At 37.2% G+C, this 17,275-nt stretch overlaps 1 protein-coding gene across 1 annotated transcript in view; it reads left to right on the top strand.

The window, feature by feature from the left end:
• The window catches only part of Mitf (transcription factor Mitf), a 59,469-nt gene that overhangs the window by 38,107 nt on the left and 4,087 nt on the right, over nt 1-17,275 (top strand). Inside the window, 4 exon segments of the mRNA XM_070294953.1 lie at nt 4,575-4,764; nt 9,673-9,748; nt 16,365-16,609; nt 16,612-16,634. Coding sequence (XP_070151054.1) covers nt 4,575-4,764; nt 9,673-9,748; nt 16,365-16,609; nt 16,612-16,634 — 534 coding nt within the window.

Here is a 17,275-nt window from a genome sequence, read left to right as displayed (position 1 = left end):
TATATTAACATCATTCTAATTTCGCTTATCCTTTCCTCTGTCTCAAAGCCGGATAAGTACTATGAATGCAGATATACATATGAGATGAATATAACGGAACAAGGACTGCATCTCGTCGCGATTTCTTGTCGTATGTACGATCGGACATCTTACGCGACCGGAATTAATTAAAGTCATTCTAACATTATCTCGCATGCTTGCGGTACTTAATTGTATGCAATTATAATCTTCGTCCGTTATGTAATCGCAGACGCAATTGCTTCCTGTCCCTGCAATTCTCTTCGCTCGCCGTTGAATGATTCGTTGATAATTCTAATTCGCGGGCATGGTTATAATCGATATTATTGATTAAATAGTATAACTATTCTTCTTTCATAGCAATATAGTGATTTACGATTAAAGGAAAATTTTGACGCGATATCAGGAGAAATAGATCCAAGTTTAAAAAACTTTCCTTTCTTAAACAAGTTTAGCGAAAACTTTATATTAATTGTTATAGCATTTTCGTTAAAGATGCGCGATAAATTATTAAAAAATAGTACACGTTAATTGAGAACCACCGAAAAAATATTGCAGGTACCATTATAAATCTATAACATTACAAGACAAAAAGCGATATGTGAAAAATGTCTCTTGCTGATGTGATAGAGAAATCGATCACCTCTTTTTATCGCACCTCGTTCTTTAACGTATCTAATTAACGAACTCTCTGTTCGACGTCGCGCGTTCGATAATCGAAAACCGAGCCATTCGCGTTTCTACGGCCAAGGCTGTTTCGGTCGTAACGTGGTTCTTTAAAGACGATTCATTTACGTTACGTATAGCGGTATATACAGGGTGTCCGACATGTAAGTAGCCAAACGTCTTAGCGTCGGAAGTATCAGCTGAGCGAGAGAGGCGGAGTCACGCAGCGAGCGGCGAGCGACACCCCGCCGAAAAATAATTATCCTCTCGAATTGTTTTTTCGATGGCAAGACGATGATGCCCTATCATTTCCACACCACCTTGCGGTAGATAGCTTGGTGCGCTTTTTTATAGTAGTTTCCCCTGTAGGCCTAATCCGCTCTCAATATTTAATGTAAAAATTCGAAATATCGTCCTCCTTCTCGTATGCATAGTTATCTACCGCAAGGTGGTGTGGAAATGATAGGGCATCGTTGTCTGCCATCGAAAAATCAAAACAATTGGAGAGGATAATTATTTTCCGGCGCGGTGACATCACTCGTCACTCGATGCGTGATAATTATTTTTCGGCGCGGTGTCGCTCGCCGCGTAACTCCGCCTCTCTCGCTCAGCTGATACTTCTGACGCTAAGAGACATAAACAAGTAAACCATTTTACATTTCTATAGATTCCGGCCTACCGCTTCCCACGCGCTCATTGGCTCAGACATTTTAATTATTAACATAATAATTATTGCGAATTTAGCAAAATGGTATAGGACTTTTCGCTTCAGGTTGACCCGATCTATCTCCACTTTTTGTTTGGCTACTTACATATCAGACACTCTGTATATAGGGTGTGCGAGAGTGGCGAAACGACTGTCCATTAACGACCGGGTGACGTTTAACGAGGTGTAGCGCGCGTCGTTTTTTTTTTTGCGTGCTTAACGAGCCAGCGGACCTTCGCCAATTGCGTTTATGAGAATCGCGTACGCGTTGCTGCATAATTCACGAAATTGACATAGGAACCTCGAAATAAAACGCCGCCCGATGCAGCCGGTTTGTGACTATATCATCGGTTAATATCAACTGGCTAGATCACTATTACAGATCATCTCTATGCCGAATTTTCGACTGCATTTTGCTGGACGCTATTCGCAATAGGATTATACAGGATGTAATATGGAATAGTAAATCTTTAATACGCGTTTCCTAAATTTTAATACGCGCAACAAAAAAAAAAAAAAAAAAAATCTGTGTAACAGAGGTATGGAAGACTTTAAAATGATATAACACAAATTTAAAGAGAGAATATAAATATTTTTTACGCGCGTATTAAAGAAAAGAAAATTCTTCCTGCGTGTGTCGAAGTATTTTTTTTTTTTTTTTTTTTTTTTTTATTTAATCTTTCAATGAAAATTATCTCGCGTATGTATTTACGTTAAAAGGATCTCGTGGTAAAAATACCGTCTTAGAGTTAAATGTTAAATTGCCACCTTATATTATTATCTAGGCGCTCGTATTGCAGGGGCAATTCACTTTGATCGCGCGTATCGTATACACTATACATTATAGCCCCTTCACCGATCACGCCTTCGCTTTCGACGCGCATCAGTTTCATTGACCACAGCGGCGATCAATGTTGTCTCTGTCATCTATCTACTCGCTTCTCATCTTCGCGCTCGCACCATTCATCTTTGCCATCGTGTTTCGAAATTACTTCTTTCTCGGCATGCGCATTCCTTGCTTCTACAAGTTGTCTCGTTATTATCGTCGTAACGATATAATTTGAGTAGGTCAACAAAATTGATAATACAATTTTTAATGACAAAATATCATTTGATTTCATCTTCTGTCGATTTTTTATTAATCTGATGTTTCATTATACGTGCTGTTTTCTTCGTACACAATTATGCCTCAATTTCTAATCGTATCTATATTTTGTAACTAATTAAAATGTCATTAATTAAAATTCAATTTATTTGATATCGATGAGGGTTCTAATTTGATACTAATTTTTAATATTATTTGTAAATTAATTGATACCCTTGGGCGAATTGTCTTACGATTAGTTCGCGTTTTAACGTCTTTTAATCGCGTGGAAAAAGATACGCAACTTTTAGAATGCCCAGTACATCTGCTCCAATACGTCCGAGCTATTATACAATTATCGTGTTTCTCGCTCGCAGCCATGGTGCATGGCTTTTGTCGATTCGCTCGCGTCAAAGCGCGTCCGGCGACCATGTGAGAGGTACATGTAACTCGATTCATCTCTTGTCGGTCGGCGGCAACAGTCGGCGTCGAAACGTTATTCCGCAGGTCGGCACACACAGAGCTCGCTTATTATTGTTTACGTAATGTTTACGTAACATCGCACATATATACGCTGTACGTACATCGACAGTCACGATGCACTTGCATCGGCGATGCGTTCGTTGCGAGACTCGTATCTCGCAGAACCGTAACGACGCGTGAGATAATCGCGACCCTGAATTTTTTCACAGTTTTGGAAATAATGTTCTCTGGGAAATATTTACTCCCCGCTATGATTAATGATAAAGCCATTCGGAGTCTAGAAAATCGTAATATATTTTATTTAAAGTATCTCTTTTATCAATTTGTATAAAAATTCTAAGTAATAATGACTCTTTCGATATATTTTGTGAAAGCATATGTTTAAATATTTTAAAAATATATTTAGATATAATTTAAGAGAGATAAAAGAAAATTAATTTCTTTTAATAATTTATCATTTAACTACTTAGGAAAAATTGAAAATTAGATTAATATTATCAATCATTGTCAGGAAATACATCCTGCATTCATTCGATCTTTATCTTTTCTCCCACATCTCGCACTTTGTTCTTATCGCACAAATCAGTACAACGCTGCGTAATCTTTAATTTATAACGAGATACGTTTTCCAGATAATGGCGTGAAAAGAACTGCCGTTGTTTCCACTAGTATCGATCAGGATTTATCGCTATGAATTACGTTCTCTTTTATTTCATCGAGCGACCGAACAGTATTTGGTACTTAAATCCGTATCATATCCAACGGCGAACGATTGCTTATCGACGTTTCTAAGACGAAATATTATTGTTTGCGAAATGGAATGGACGCGGAAGGAAGAAACGGTGAATAAATGCTCTCGGTGGGGAGAGAGAAAAAGAGAGAGCGAGAAGGGACGAGTCCGATTTCGCCACGGAGACGACAGCCATGTCGACGCGTGAATCATTTTATCGGAAAACCCGTGAATAACATTATACGGTCGATATATCGCGCGGAGAGCTTTACGCGCCGAAGACAACGAGTCTTTAGGGCTTGAAAGGGTGATTTAGCAAACGGCGTCGATCGCGCTCTCCGAGAATTATTAACGACGCGCACACTTCTCGTTCCGGGTTTCCTTGCGCCTTTTGTGAATTTCTTCCTCCTTCGGCGTCGCTCTTCCTTTTCCTCGTCTTCGGAGAAGAACGATCATTTGCGTCGATCGTGAAATTCCCGTCTCAGGGAAAAATTGCATTAACCACCGAGCGAGTCCTGGTAATGTTGTCGCACGAAAGTGACGACGAGTACGCTTTATCACCGAACGCTTGTAAAAAGCGCGTCGTTTTGCATAGATTGCAAAATGCATTTTTTTTTTCCTATCAACGGTAGTCGTTGAAATTAGTAGAATTTCGTATCTCATATATTAATTCACATATTTTATGTGACAATACGTAGTGTCTTATTATGATGCTCCGACGTTCATGCTACAACTTGAGTGAAGAAACGAGACGTTTTTTATGTATCTTTTTCCTTAATTATTAAAAAAATTTTTAAATTTACACAATGTGTAAATTCTCTTATACAGCGAAATTTCGCGCAAGTTAATGCTATCTATCATGATATACTTTTCTTACGTGATTGCAGGCTGAGGACCTCCTGGACGACATACTGTCGTTCGAGGCTGGCTCCTTGGGTGATGGATTGAAGGACGGCCAAGCCGGAAGTCTCACGAATATACCGGAGCTTCAAATTAAGCCAGAACCTCTCTTGCTTACGGAAGCGGAAATCCACGCCCTTGCCAAAGATCGGCAGAAGAAGGACAATCACAATATGAGTAAGTTGATAATTGATTCTTTCTGATTAAATTTTCACGATGACATATCTGTAATTGTGCGCGCATTTTGACATTTATTAGATTCAGTCTGATTTAATTATAGATGATAATAAATATCATTCCATGACATCAAGTCTCTTGTACGGGAAATTTTATACATTAATAATATATCTAAGCAATGAATTAAAAGTTTTCATATAGTTTATCAAGTTTTGTTAAAGTTGTGTATCATACATACATATATATATATGGTATATGTGTCTCTGCGAAAGATTGTCGTCCGGTGTTTATCTTTTACGTTGAAGAATTTATTCACGTTCACGACTACAGATTACGTCATGTGGCGGATTCAAAATTACATGCTGGAATTCTATTTTGTGTCTCGCGGGCACGTGGCTTTCGTAATAAGCCTGACATTTTAATCTTGTTTCTTGGTACAGCCGCTTTGAATATCGCTCGATCAGCAGGTTGTAGGTAAATTCTGTTTATCCGTGTAGAAATAATTGATAAGCGCCACCGTGCAATTTACACCTCAATAGTATCAATCGGCGGTGCCTCGGCGTTGTCATTATTAGCGACGTTTACTGCATTATACTTATGTCAACACGGTGTCCGCGACATAAACGGACTATTTAAATGATAATGGAAAAATGTCGCCGCGTGTCCCCATACATCGGTCGTTTACTGTTATCGCGAATGCACTCAATTAAACTAGCGTCTGTCGGTTATCTATTAACGCAAACAACGCCGGCGAATCAAATATAATCTCGCACATTCATGGTGTAATGAAAATTTAATGGAAATTTTTAGATTATTCTTGACAAATGAAATAATGTTTCGAGCATACTATTGTCAGGATTTTATTTTAATAATAACGTCTTTATATTTTTTTTCTCACTATTTCACAAAATCTTTTAGTTTTTTCTAAATTTAATGATCTCAAATTTTCTTATCTCATTATACATGCATTATACATGCGTGTCTTTAAAAAAAAAAAATCAAATTACAAACCACAAATACATGTATATATATTTGTTAAATAATTTCTTAGTTATTTAATAAATGTACGAGTGCATTTTTGTGTGTGATGCAAAAACATTACCATCAGTTTCTATCATTGAACGTTGAAAATCGATAGACACGCTACTGCAAGGAATTTTCATTAAGATGAGAAATAAATTAATCTCCACATGGAGTGTAAGAAGCCAATAAACAATTTTCGAACGGCGATATTCGAACAATGCCACGCTTTTGTTGGGTGCCGGTTTTTTATGTTTTTACTATGCAGTATGTGTTACGCGTTGAATCGCGCATTTGTGTTCGTGTGATACGCGACAAACCCGTGAATTTGACCAAGTAATCAGTGAGCTTCAATTATCTCGCCTCGCGCTTTCCATTGCAGTGCAATAAAACTTCACCACATATACGTGAATTTTTATGAATTTCCGCGCGCGAACATGTGCACATATTTGAAACATATTTTACATTCTCATATTTGTAAATGTAATTTTGAAAATAAAGGCAAATTTAACGCGCATCGCACAGTTAAGTGAATTCTCGTGTCTCGTCGTTAAATAGTTTAGAAATTTGAGTCAGAAATGTATGATATAATATATAATGATACAAAATAATATTATTTATATAATTAATATAATAGAATTTTATTTAATCAGAAACTTGAATCATTTGATTTTTTTTTTTTTTTTTTTTTTGACACATCCCCTTTAATCTATCTTATGCGGTTTTCTCATGAGATGTAATGCACCGTTCCTTCCACGACTTTATTTTGCCGTTGATTCTCGTGATTAAAGCATCGCTAAAATTGCAAAAAAAAAAAAGAAAAAAATGGCACGACGCTTGCGAATGAAACAAGCGGAAATCGGTGATGGTAGTACGGACTGCATTGGAAAGAATTGAAGCATCCAATTTTCCGAAAACAATCGCGGGCATAATGAAAGGCCGGTGGATACGAAAGAGGCGGAATCGAATTTGTAAAAGAGAATGGCGAAATAACGGCCGTGAATTACGTGGAAATATAGGAAATGACGTAGGAATTCTGTAAAAATAGTCGCGCGTCCCTGATTCGCTCTTTCTTTGTCTCGCCACTTATCAACTACTATTGTGCATCTCCGCCTGGTACATTATCGATTGCACGGTGTTCTACGTGCGAAGGATGAAAGAGAAGCTTATCGGCGAGACTTTAAGTTGTCCCTTTTACGCGCTTTATCGATTTGCATGCAACGTGAGTCCATTTGCGAGCGTATCTTCCTTTTTCCTAATTTGTTTAATCCTGTTAATTGCGTCTCTTTCCCTAATTTACTCCATTCAGGAAATGTGATCAAACGGTTTTGTCTTCATTTTATGCTTTACATTCGCGCAGTACGCAAATCTTTCTTCGAATTAAATAAATATGATAAAATTTTTCCTGAAAAAGAAATTGATTCAATAGATGGCGAATTCTGCAGGTTATATTTTATGTAAATTTAATAGGCACATATAAAAACTAAGATACATATGAAATCATTCGGAATTTCCTGATTTGCAATATAGAAAGTAAATTATTTCTTCGGACACAACGAATTTATTGCGAATTGGAGTTGAAGGGCAATTTAGCATTCTCTTTCGTTAGAAACCCGAAGCTAGGTCGATGAAACGCTTCTCCCTAATCTTTGCTCGTATCTCGGATAATTTTTTCCCACCGAAAACTGAGGTTTGCTGATTGATGAGACTCGTCGTCGTCGATTAGGAAGGCGTGTCTTTTGATTCCATGCGAAAAGCATAGGTTCGCGTATCTTCTCGACAGAATAGCTTCGATCTCCGTCGTTTGTCCTCTCCCATCTTCATCGACTTTCCAGCCTGTGCCTCACCCTACTCTAAATTAACCATCGTAATCTAATCAGCGAGATCAGAGGAAGTTCCTCCTCGCTCTTCCCATCTATGTCCATCCCTCTCTTCGTCGTTCCCTTCTCTTCTCGTGTTGTCCTCCTCATTTCTATCTTTCTCTTTCTCTCCCGGAGCGAATCGAGTTCAAGAGAGGAAGTTACAGCTTCCTCAAAGTTTTCAAGGCTGCTCCTTCGTCTCCTCGCGCGTGCGACATCTCCTCGATCGTATCTCATCTTTTATAACCTTTTTATAGCCGTTCTATCGCGCTATTTACAAATATTTGTCTCTACAATATGAATCAGCAATTCTCAGAATTTTGTTTGGCATGACGTAGACCTGCGATGCACTTTGAAGTTTTTCAGAAGTGACGTAGATCTTATTTGGAACCGATTTTGCCTCGACTACATTTGATTTTTATGAAATCAGAGTATTCTCTCACATCTCGAAAATTTTATCTTGTAGAGAAGGCTTTTAATGTAGTCCTTTTTTCGTCTTTCCCGTTTTGAAAATCGAAATTTGGTTTCGTCGATCTTAGATTTTTAAATATAATTTTCTATTACATTATTTTTCAATTTTTTTGGTTATTATTTCCAAAGAATATAATTTATTCTGGATAAAGAAATGAAAAAGATAAATGTTATAAGTTTATACTTTTCCTGAGAATTAAATTCTTTGTTTATTTAATATGTATTGTTGAAGAAGTTGATTTATTTTATCGTTTCATGATTTATTAAAAATAAAATATTTTATCTGTATCTTATGTTATTAACTTCTGCATTCAGTTTGCGATTCTTATCGCGTTTAAAGTCGATTAATACTGATATAGAGATGATGTTATCGACATATCTGGAAACAGACCAAAAGAGTGAAAGAGAATTAATCACTTGCTCTGTATCTTTTATCTTTATCGATGAATGTCCATACAATATTCCGCTTCCATTATTCACGATGACGAGTAATGGAGTGCTTTTTCCGTCCGGAATACGCATTTTGACGAATTTATCTTTCTGATGGGGGATTACCATCAACGCGATCACGATATCGGAGACGCGCGCGAAGGATAGGGAATCAAGCTTGACCTCTTCGTTGAAGAGATACCTGGCCGGAATAATCGATCGGGTGCGGGGGTCATGTGCCAACGATAGGGTGATTTGGTTCACAGTCTTTTCCGCAGGGGAGATACGCTATATCCTCCGGAAAGCGCGATATGCTTTCCTGCCCAATAACTTCGATACGAGACGACGATACGGGAGACCCTTCACAATTTGCGGGCGCGTTCAAGACGACGTCGATATAGTTTACTGGGATCGAGCGATCGAGGGATATCACGTTTGCTCTCAATCGCGTCAAGTGGTAGGATTGTAACCTCAAGCAAAATAATAACCCGCGAGCATAGCTGAATGTAGATGATTGAGCGTCTAAGGAAATATAGATAAATATATATACAATATATATATATATATATATATATATATATTTTTTTTTTCTCTCTCAGAAATATAATGGAAAAAGGGGAGAAATAGTGTGTGTGATCATGTAAAAACCACGTAAAAAATCTTATTATTTCAAAGATAATACAAGAATCCAGATCCATTTGTGTCTCCACGGGGAGATTGCGCGAAAAGATCCTCAAATATATATTTGACGTATTTACTAAAAATAGTTTTATAGGAATATTATAAAAAAATATACATTACTCTAATTTTTAACCATAAGAATTGTCAATTTTGGAGTAACATTTTTAATTTAAATCTGAAAGAATTTTTTTTTTGTATCTATTTGTATCTCTTTAAGTAACTTAAGTATATAAAGTTAGTCCTTTGATAACTATAAGAAAGAAGAAAGTTCTTTTTAAAGCCGGGACAGACAAGTCTGGGGACGCGAAAAAGAAAAGGTTGGAGGACGAACCGTTCTCGCGCGTCGATTCGGTCGTGCGATTAGCAGGCGAATTAACAAACGACGCGATCTATCTATCGCATCTGTCGTGAGCGAGCCATGATTGATGCGCACAATTTCCGTTTTCAGTCGAACGACGGCGGCGCTTCAACATCAACGACAGGATCAAGGAGCTCGGCACCCTCCTGCCCAAGACCAATGACCCGTGAGTACGAATTTCTTTTTCTTTCGTTTCTTTTCTTTCCGTCGCTTCTTCCTCGTCGCACGTTCGCTCCTCTCTCTCTCTCTCTCTTCCTCTCACCATTCATCCTTCTTCTCACAGTTCTCTTATTCTCCACCATACTCTTTGCACATTCCCCATAGACCATTATTTCCTGTTCGTGACCCTTTACGACGAGTTAGTCCAGGTCAGGTGCTCGAGAGGAGAGGCTTTCATCTCATCTGGACCGGAAGTCCATTTTTCGCCCCTTCCCGCTCTCTCCTTCTCTCTACTTTCCTTCCGCCGGCTCTTCACGGCCGCTCGCTCTTCCTTCCTCTATCTCAGCTTTGTTTCCGTCTTTCCTGCCGTCAAAGCGCAACACTTCCATCGACCCGGTGAATGAAGGTAAATGCGAAGGAAAAATAATACCACGAATCGGAAATACGAGGAGGAAGAGATTGGAAAAGAGACGAGTTTGCTTACATCGTACACTTATCGTACCTTTCATCATCGTATAATCTTATCATATCTTTTATTATGCTCTCTCTCTCTCTCTCTCTCTCTCTCTCTCTCTCTCTCTCTCTCTCACATTCTAATCTCATTCTAGAGAATATAAGTATATTCTCTCTCTCACGTTCTAAATAAATTAAGTCATAAAATTAATTTTTCTGACAACACACCCTTTAATTTTTTATGTAACTTTAGAAAATTTGTTCTTTCATATTTTGGTATTTTAATTTAGGAAACATAATTAAAAAGAGTCTTTTAGATACATATTAAAAATTATTTCAATTATAAAATCATTTTATTTCAAAGCATCGTTGTACTTTAAACTTCGTACATCTGTTTTGATCTCGTAAGAGATAAATCAAATAAATTTAAATAAATTGCATTAACGTTTAGTAATATATTACGTAACTGAAATATTTTAATTTTTTTTATATTATAATAGCGTTGTGTCTGATAAAAGATAAGACTCAATATATGGTTATGCAATGTGCTTAATTATCCACCGTTATACCAGAGTAGTATCGTAAAAAGTCTTATCTATACCGCTTGATGTTTATGTTTAGAGCCATTTATACAGCTGTAAAAATTTCAGTCGGCTAACTTATTGTTAGTAACACACTTCCATTAGTAACACACTTTATTTGCTTTTAATTAGTTTAGATTATGATATCAATTATAATATAAAATACAATCGATAAATAGAGTTTATATATAATATGGATATTATATAACTGGAATTATTCTAAAGTAAATTTAATTAGTAATCCTTGAGAAATTCAGTTTGTAAATTTTTATTTAATCGACTATACTATACTATTAAATTAAATAAATTTCAAGCAGTAAAATCTATCGCACGCACACACATAACATGATGCAAATTATTTCGAATGAATTGTTCTCAATTATATATAATATATAACATGTTAAGGAAACGAGACGTCTGTTTTCTGTGCCGTTTTTTTTCTGGAATCTCGATGACACGCGCTTTGCATCTGACCTGTTTCGGACGTGATCCCTGACACAAATCTTCGACACCGAAACTTCTTCGACACACGTACGTACTAATGAACGATCCTTTTGCATAGAATAGCCGAACAAGTCCGTCATTTATCAGTCCGACGATCGACCCATTTATCTGTGTCAACATCCGGCGAACTTAAAAACTCCCTCTTTCGCGTTCGACGTCCTCTTTTCTCATGCGCGTTTCTTTGAATAACGATCCTCGAAAAATCACGGAAAAACTCAAACGAATTAGGGTCGCGAGTAGCAACTAGTTTTGTCAGTGATAAGAAACCCTTATGTGGCGAATATAAATAAATTCATCATGATTTTTCAACAAATAAAAAAAGAAAACAATCATAATCATAGAAAATTTATAATTCAAGTTATTATATATTATTACACTTTACTAGAGAATCATTAATTATATTATGGTTTTTTTTTATATTTTTGATTTTATTGCCAAATTTCGAAGAAAACAAAGAATTTATAGAAGCGTTAGAGCATCGATGAAACTGACTTTTATCGAAGAGAAAATGATTTAGTTGAAAATTTTTGATACACTTTGTCGCGACATCAATTTTTAACATCGCTTAAATCTTGCGTACGAGCGATATGTCGCAAAGCGGGCACAACGTTTATCGTTTATAATTATTGATTTACGGCATCGTAATTTGTTATCTACGTTTGATGAAGGAGAAGCGTGCGGACAAGCGTGCATTCTTTATCTGCCGTCATATTCCCGTCATATTTTTCGACACGTCACCGATAGGCGCGATAATGAGAGCATGCCTCGGATTAATGTGTTTCACGTCTCGAATTTTTCTCTCCTTTCCCTCCGATATTCGAAGCTGTCGAGATGAGAGTCGAATTAATGCAGCTTTACCTTAATCATGTTTATCAGTCATAATTTATACTCATTGCAATGTTTCTCTGGAATTGCATTTAACGTGCATTTTAAATTTCTCCATCGATTTTTTGATCTATCGGTCCATATATTGTCTGTGCGTTAGTACGTTATATATGTCCTCGATTTGCAGCGTCTTTTTTTTTTTTATCTAATGACGCTCATTACAATCACGTACATACAACAAATTACGCGATAACGCTTCGCGCTTGCGCTCTATTGCGTGTGATAAAAGAACGGAATTGTCAACCTGCACAACTTTCCTTATGGAAGCGGATTTGATTCACTCGTCAGAGGCAATTTCATATGAATCAGGCATGAGATTTTAGATAAATATATTTAACTTGAATATAGATAATACAAATAAATATTTTAAAGATTTTTAGAATTATATAACACAGACACAGTGTAAGGGATCTATCATAATTAAAATTTATTACTACGTTTTATCATAATTTGTATAAAATATTATAACACCAAATTTTCATTTCTCTTTCTCTCTTTCTTGTCAATTAGTAATTTATTAAATTTTATGTTATATTAATTTTTAATTAATTAATTTTTAATTTTTTAATTAATTTTTATATTATACATTATATATATATATATATATATTTATTTATTTATTTATTTATACATAAGAAAAGCAGATGTATTTTTTGCAAAAACTTCATTTTTATTGAAATCGCGGCTAATCGCAATCATATTCGATAAGGAAACGATCCGCATTAGGAGCTCTTGGGGGGGGGGGGGTCTCAACATGTTGTAGGAACGTCTTTCTCCTTCAGGGTTTCAGTTTCAACTTTGGGCGAGAAGGATATCAAGGGGGACGCGAGTAAACTCGGCGCGATAGCGCGCCGGTGATAACGAAGTACAGCCCGGATTCTAAAGACAACAGCAAACACGACACAGATTTTCTCCCGTTCCTTCCACCATTTTCACTTGGGTGTCCCCGTTTATTCCGCTCGAGTTTCGGTAAATCGTCCTCGTTTCCTTCCGAAACACCCCGAATCTCTCTTCATCCGCGTTCTCCTTACGTCGTTGCTCATTAGCGAAGGAGAAACCCGTCGATGCATATCTGTTTATTGTTTGCCGCACAAACTTGTTCCCGATGCATGTACAAGCACGAAAACCGCGCGTGAGCTCTGAAATGCATCATGACACACGTCTCCGTTGAAGCGCGCAATGTTCAATAATTCCGACGCGTGCTCTTGTTAATTTTACTGAAATGTAATTGGATCTCTGTGCGTCAGTTTTCATGGCGTAGTGCTTTGAATGATCCTTTAGCTATTTATTTCGAATAATGGTCCCCACTTTTAATGCGCATTTAATTAAATATTTGTTCAAAATAAAGACATGGCATTCACATAAAATAAAAACTAAATTATGCTAAATTCGAAAATAAAAAAAGTGGCCTATATATTTCTCGCATTAAAATTTCTCGTTGGAATTAATCGTAATTATATAAAGAATGTGGTTATATATTCGGCAGCGAGAGTTGGCAGAACACGTTGTTATTTTTTTCTTGTTGTTTTGCTGAAAGATATATACTGCGGGTCGGAATATCAACTCGACAGAATAAACTTGAAAATGTTGGCAGAACTCTCGTCGAATCAAGCTCAAACTATGTATACGATAAACAATTTGACAACTACAAAAAAATGCACGCTTTCTCTTTTACGTAGGAAAATAATAAAATGCAGAATTTGATGCGGTAGGCACGTTTGTGGAAACGCAGATAGCGAGTTTGAAATATACGCGAACCCGCATAGCCGCAAATTCGCTCATTGTAAAGTTGTTGCTGCGGGAACATGGCAACGCGCATCTTTCTCTCTCTCTCTCTCTATCGCGTGGAAAAGTGATGCTTTATGCGATGTTTCGGCGGCTGTTTGGCTTTCGAGTTTACGGGCGCAAAATCTCGCGAATCATGCAACGGCGCGTCCATTCGCGATCTGCGATCGTGTATGAATTTAATTACAGTTTTGCTGAGGCAATATAAATTATTAGCCGCTTCGCGAGATCGCTCGCGCCGTTATAAGAACACAAAACTATTTTGTTGCGAGAAACGTAAAATAATAGATAATTATTAATTGTGTTTACATGTCTTGGTCCATTTATTATTATGTCCCTCTATATATATTTGTAAATTGCATAATTTTACAGATTAAGAAAAATTTCAATATTTAACGCTATATACATATGTATATCTTACATTTATATTTTCTTGTTATCTTCAACTTTATCTTTATTTTTGTCAAATTAATCTTAATAAAATATCGCTTTGCAAAGATTGCGCTGTTTTGCACGAACTATTGCGCGATCCTACATATTGCAGTCTTGTTCTTACCTTTGTATCGGGGTTTTCAATCGCTTCGATCACATGCGTCAGCAAGCGAAATTAAGAATGCGATAGCTGCATGACGCGCGTTCGATCCTTCAGATATTGCCGCGGAATAAGACGGAGGATTATGTTTTCTCCGCAGATCATTCGCGGAGGAGTTCACGGAGGGATGGATATGTCGTCCGGTCATGACGAATGCCATCTTATAATAAGCTTTCCATTCGCCATCGCTCCTTCTCGTGAACGGCAGTACCTCGCGATTTTGCGGACGATAAATCGACGGAACGATCCCGTCGTAAATCAACGGCCGCGACGGCGGCGCGACGTGCGAGAAAAAAAAGCGTGAATAACGACGAAAATCCGTGAGTGTTGTTCGCGAATTTCGGCGTGAGAATATTCAAATCGCGAGGATGAATCTCACGGCGCGTCCCTACGGCGTTCGTTATGGAAAATTTCACATCGGTCTCGCGTCGTGTTAAAAAGTTTCTAATCCTTCAAAATAGAATACCTGTGTTTATGGAGAGATGAAGCAAGTGAGCTATCAATATTAATGTCAGAGAAATATGATTAATAATATTGAAAGAATATTTTTATAATTATTTTTATCGATATTTGTATAAAAAATACCGCAATCTAATTTCATTTTGAAACAGTGCTATTCAATTATAAATACTGATTTATATATTACCGTGCTAATTACATAGTTTGTGGATGATGTCTGTATCTTATCAGCAATCGTTGATTTGAACGCATGAGTTCTTCGAATGATATTGTTTCTGAGAAGAAAAAAAAATGCTTCTTACGTTTATATCGCATATCATGTAATATATTTTTATTTGCTCGTAGATATAACTCACCTCATATTTCATAGCGATAAATTACACGAATGTAAAATGAGCGAAAAGATAAAATGCACTAAAAAGAGCCGTTCTTGTCGCTGTCCGGTATGTCGTCACGTATTTCTGAAAAAATTTTGCGCTTTCTCTCTGGAAATGTTGAATTTTTCTCACCTTTGCATTCTTATTCGCGAGCCGCTTGATAGACATTCTTCACACTGGCATTGCGAGATTGTCCACGCGCTGGATCATCGCGAATGTCTCTCGCGAGTAAGCAGATACTCGTTGCAAGACGCTATCTCACGCTTCTCGTTTCTGCGTTACGCGTCTTCATGAATTTTTCGAGAAAACGTCACCGTACGAAAAATTCTCCTCATTGATGACAAATCACCGTGTTTGCGAGGAAGGCGCAAACGAGACACGGAGTTTGATGAAAAAAAAAAAGGAAGTGCAGAGTACAAACGCGATGCATGTTATGGAAATTTTTTAGGATTTTGTCGGTGGAATCATCGCCGCTCCCGTTTGTCTGATATTACGCGCGAATTCCCGCGTGGAATTCCATCTTGAGGCGGCCCTCGAAACGTCGTCGTATTGGGTAATATTGGTTGTATTATGGTCGAATGAGGAACTTTGGGAATTTCCCGCAAAACGCCCTGTCTCAAACGCGATCTCGGTGAAATAATCGTGTGTCTAAAGTTTCGAAGAGCGTCCTGGTGTCCCCTTTTCGGCATTCCCTTTTTTTCTTGCACTCGCCTCTTTTTATGATTTTTTTGTGTGTGGTAAATGGGGAAATTTAAAGCGTAATCGGTCATAAATCGCTATGCTTTATGCAACTTATGCTAAAGAATTATATAATCATATTGTTATCTCCTCGGTATCGCTGACGACAGATGAGCTCTTAATGTAAGAAAGATTGTAAATGCCATAAAAATTAGAAGGAACGTTTTACTTTCAAAAGTATTTTGAATAATATGTAAAATTTAAAAAGTATAACGTAATTATAATATTGTTAGTTTCTCGCTGTTACAGATATTACGAGATCGTCAGGGACGTCAGGCCGAACAAAGGTACGATCCTCAAGTCCTCGGTGGAGTACATAAAGTTGTTGAAGAACGAGCTCACGAGGATGAAACAGAGCGAGCTCAGGCACAAGCAACTCGAACATCAGAATCGACGGTTGCAACTGCGCGTGCAGGAGCTCGAGTTGCAAGCGAAGGCACATGGACTTCCGGTTTCCGACTTCACCTGGGCGTCCACCTCTGCCAAGTACTCTGCGTTGATAAGCTCGAGCAACGAAAGGTAAGTCGAAAAGTCTTATCCCGGTTGGCTTCGTATCTCGTTACATTCACTTACTCGTTTACATATCATCGCATGTCATTTCATCCGTGACATCATACAGAGAAAGTTTCACGTCTAATTTCCATCATAATAATTATAAATTTACGCGTGTGATCTCGATTCTTGTTCTCTTGCCCTCATATCCGTTTTTTTAACAAGAAAAATATATACTCACATTTTTTTATTCAGTTTAAAAGAGTATTACATATATTATATTATATGAAATATACAATAATATATAAAATATTTATAATAACATTTGCGATAATTGATTGCTCAATTAAATTATTACTCTTAATATGCGACGATATACGAATGATATGATTAATTTCGATCGGTAGAGTATTGGTGAGTGCGATATGTCGTAACGACGAGATTTATTTATAATCTTAATACAGCAGCCGCGCAGTCGATTTTCGAGGCAGTAAAGATCGGCGGCATTGATATATAACGATTTGATACATGATCCTTGATCCGAATAAACCTTTTGCTCGTTCGTCAGACTAGTTTCATAACACATGCATCTGTTCCGACGAACGGAGGCAAATAGCTGTTTGCTTACTCCATCGTTCATTCAGTACTCTGCGTTGATACCACTGCTT

This window comes from Polyergus mexicanus, unplaced genomic scaffold (genome assembly GCF_030449975.1).
Source record: "Polyergus mexicanus isolate NDT 795.1 unplaced genomic scaffold, iyPolMexi1.0 SCAF_4, whole genome shotgun sequence".
NCBI lineage: Eukaryota > Metazoa > Arthropoda > Insecta > Hymenoptera > Formicidae > Polyergus > Polyergus mexicanus.
The sequence above is the reverse complement of the archived record's forward strand: the minus strand, read 5'-3'. Positions and strand labels throughout refer to the sequence as shown.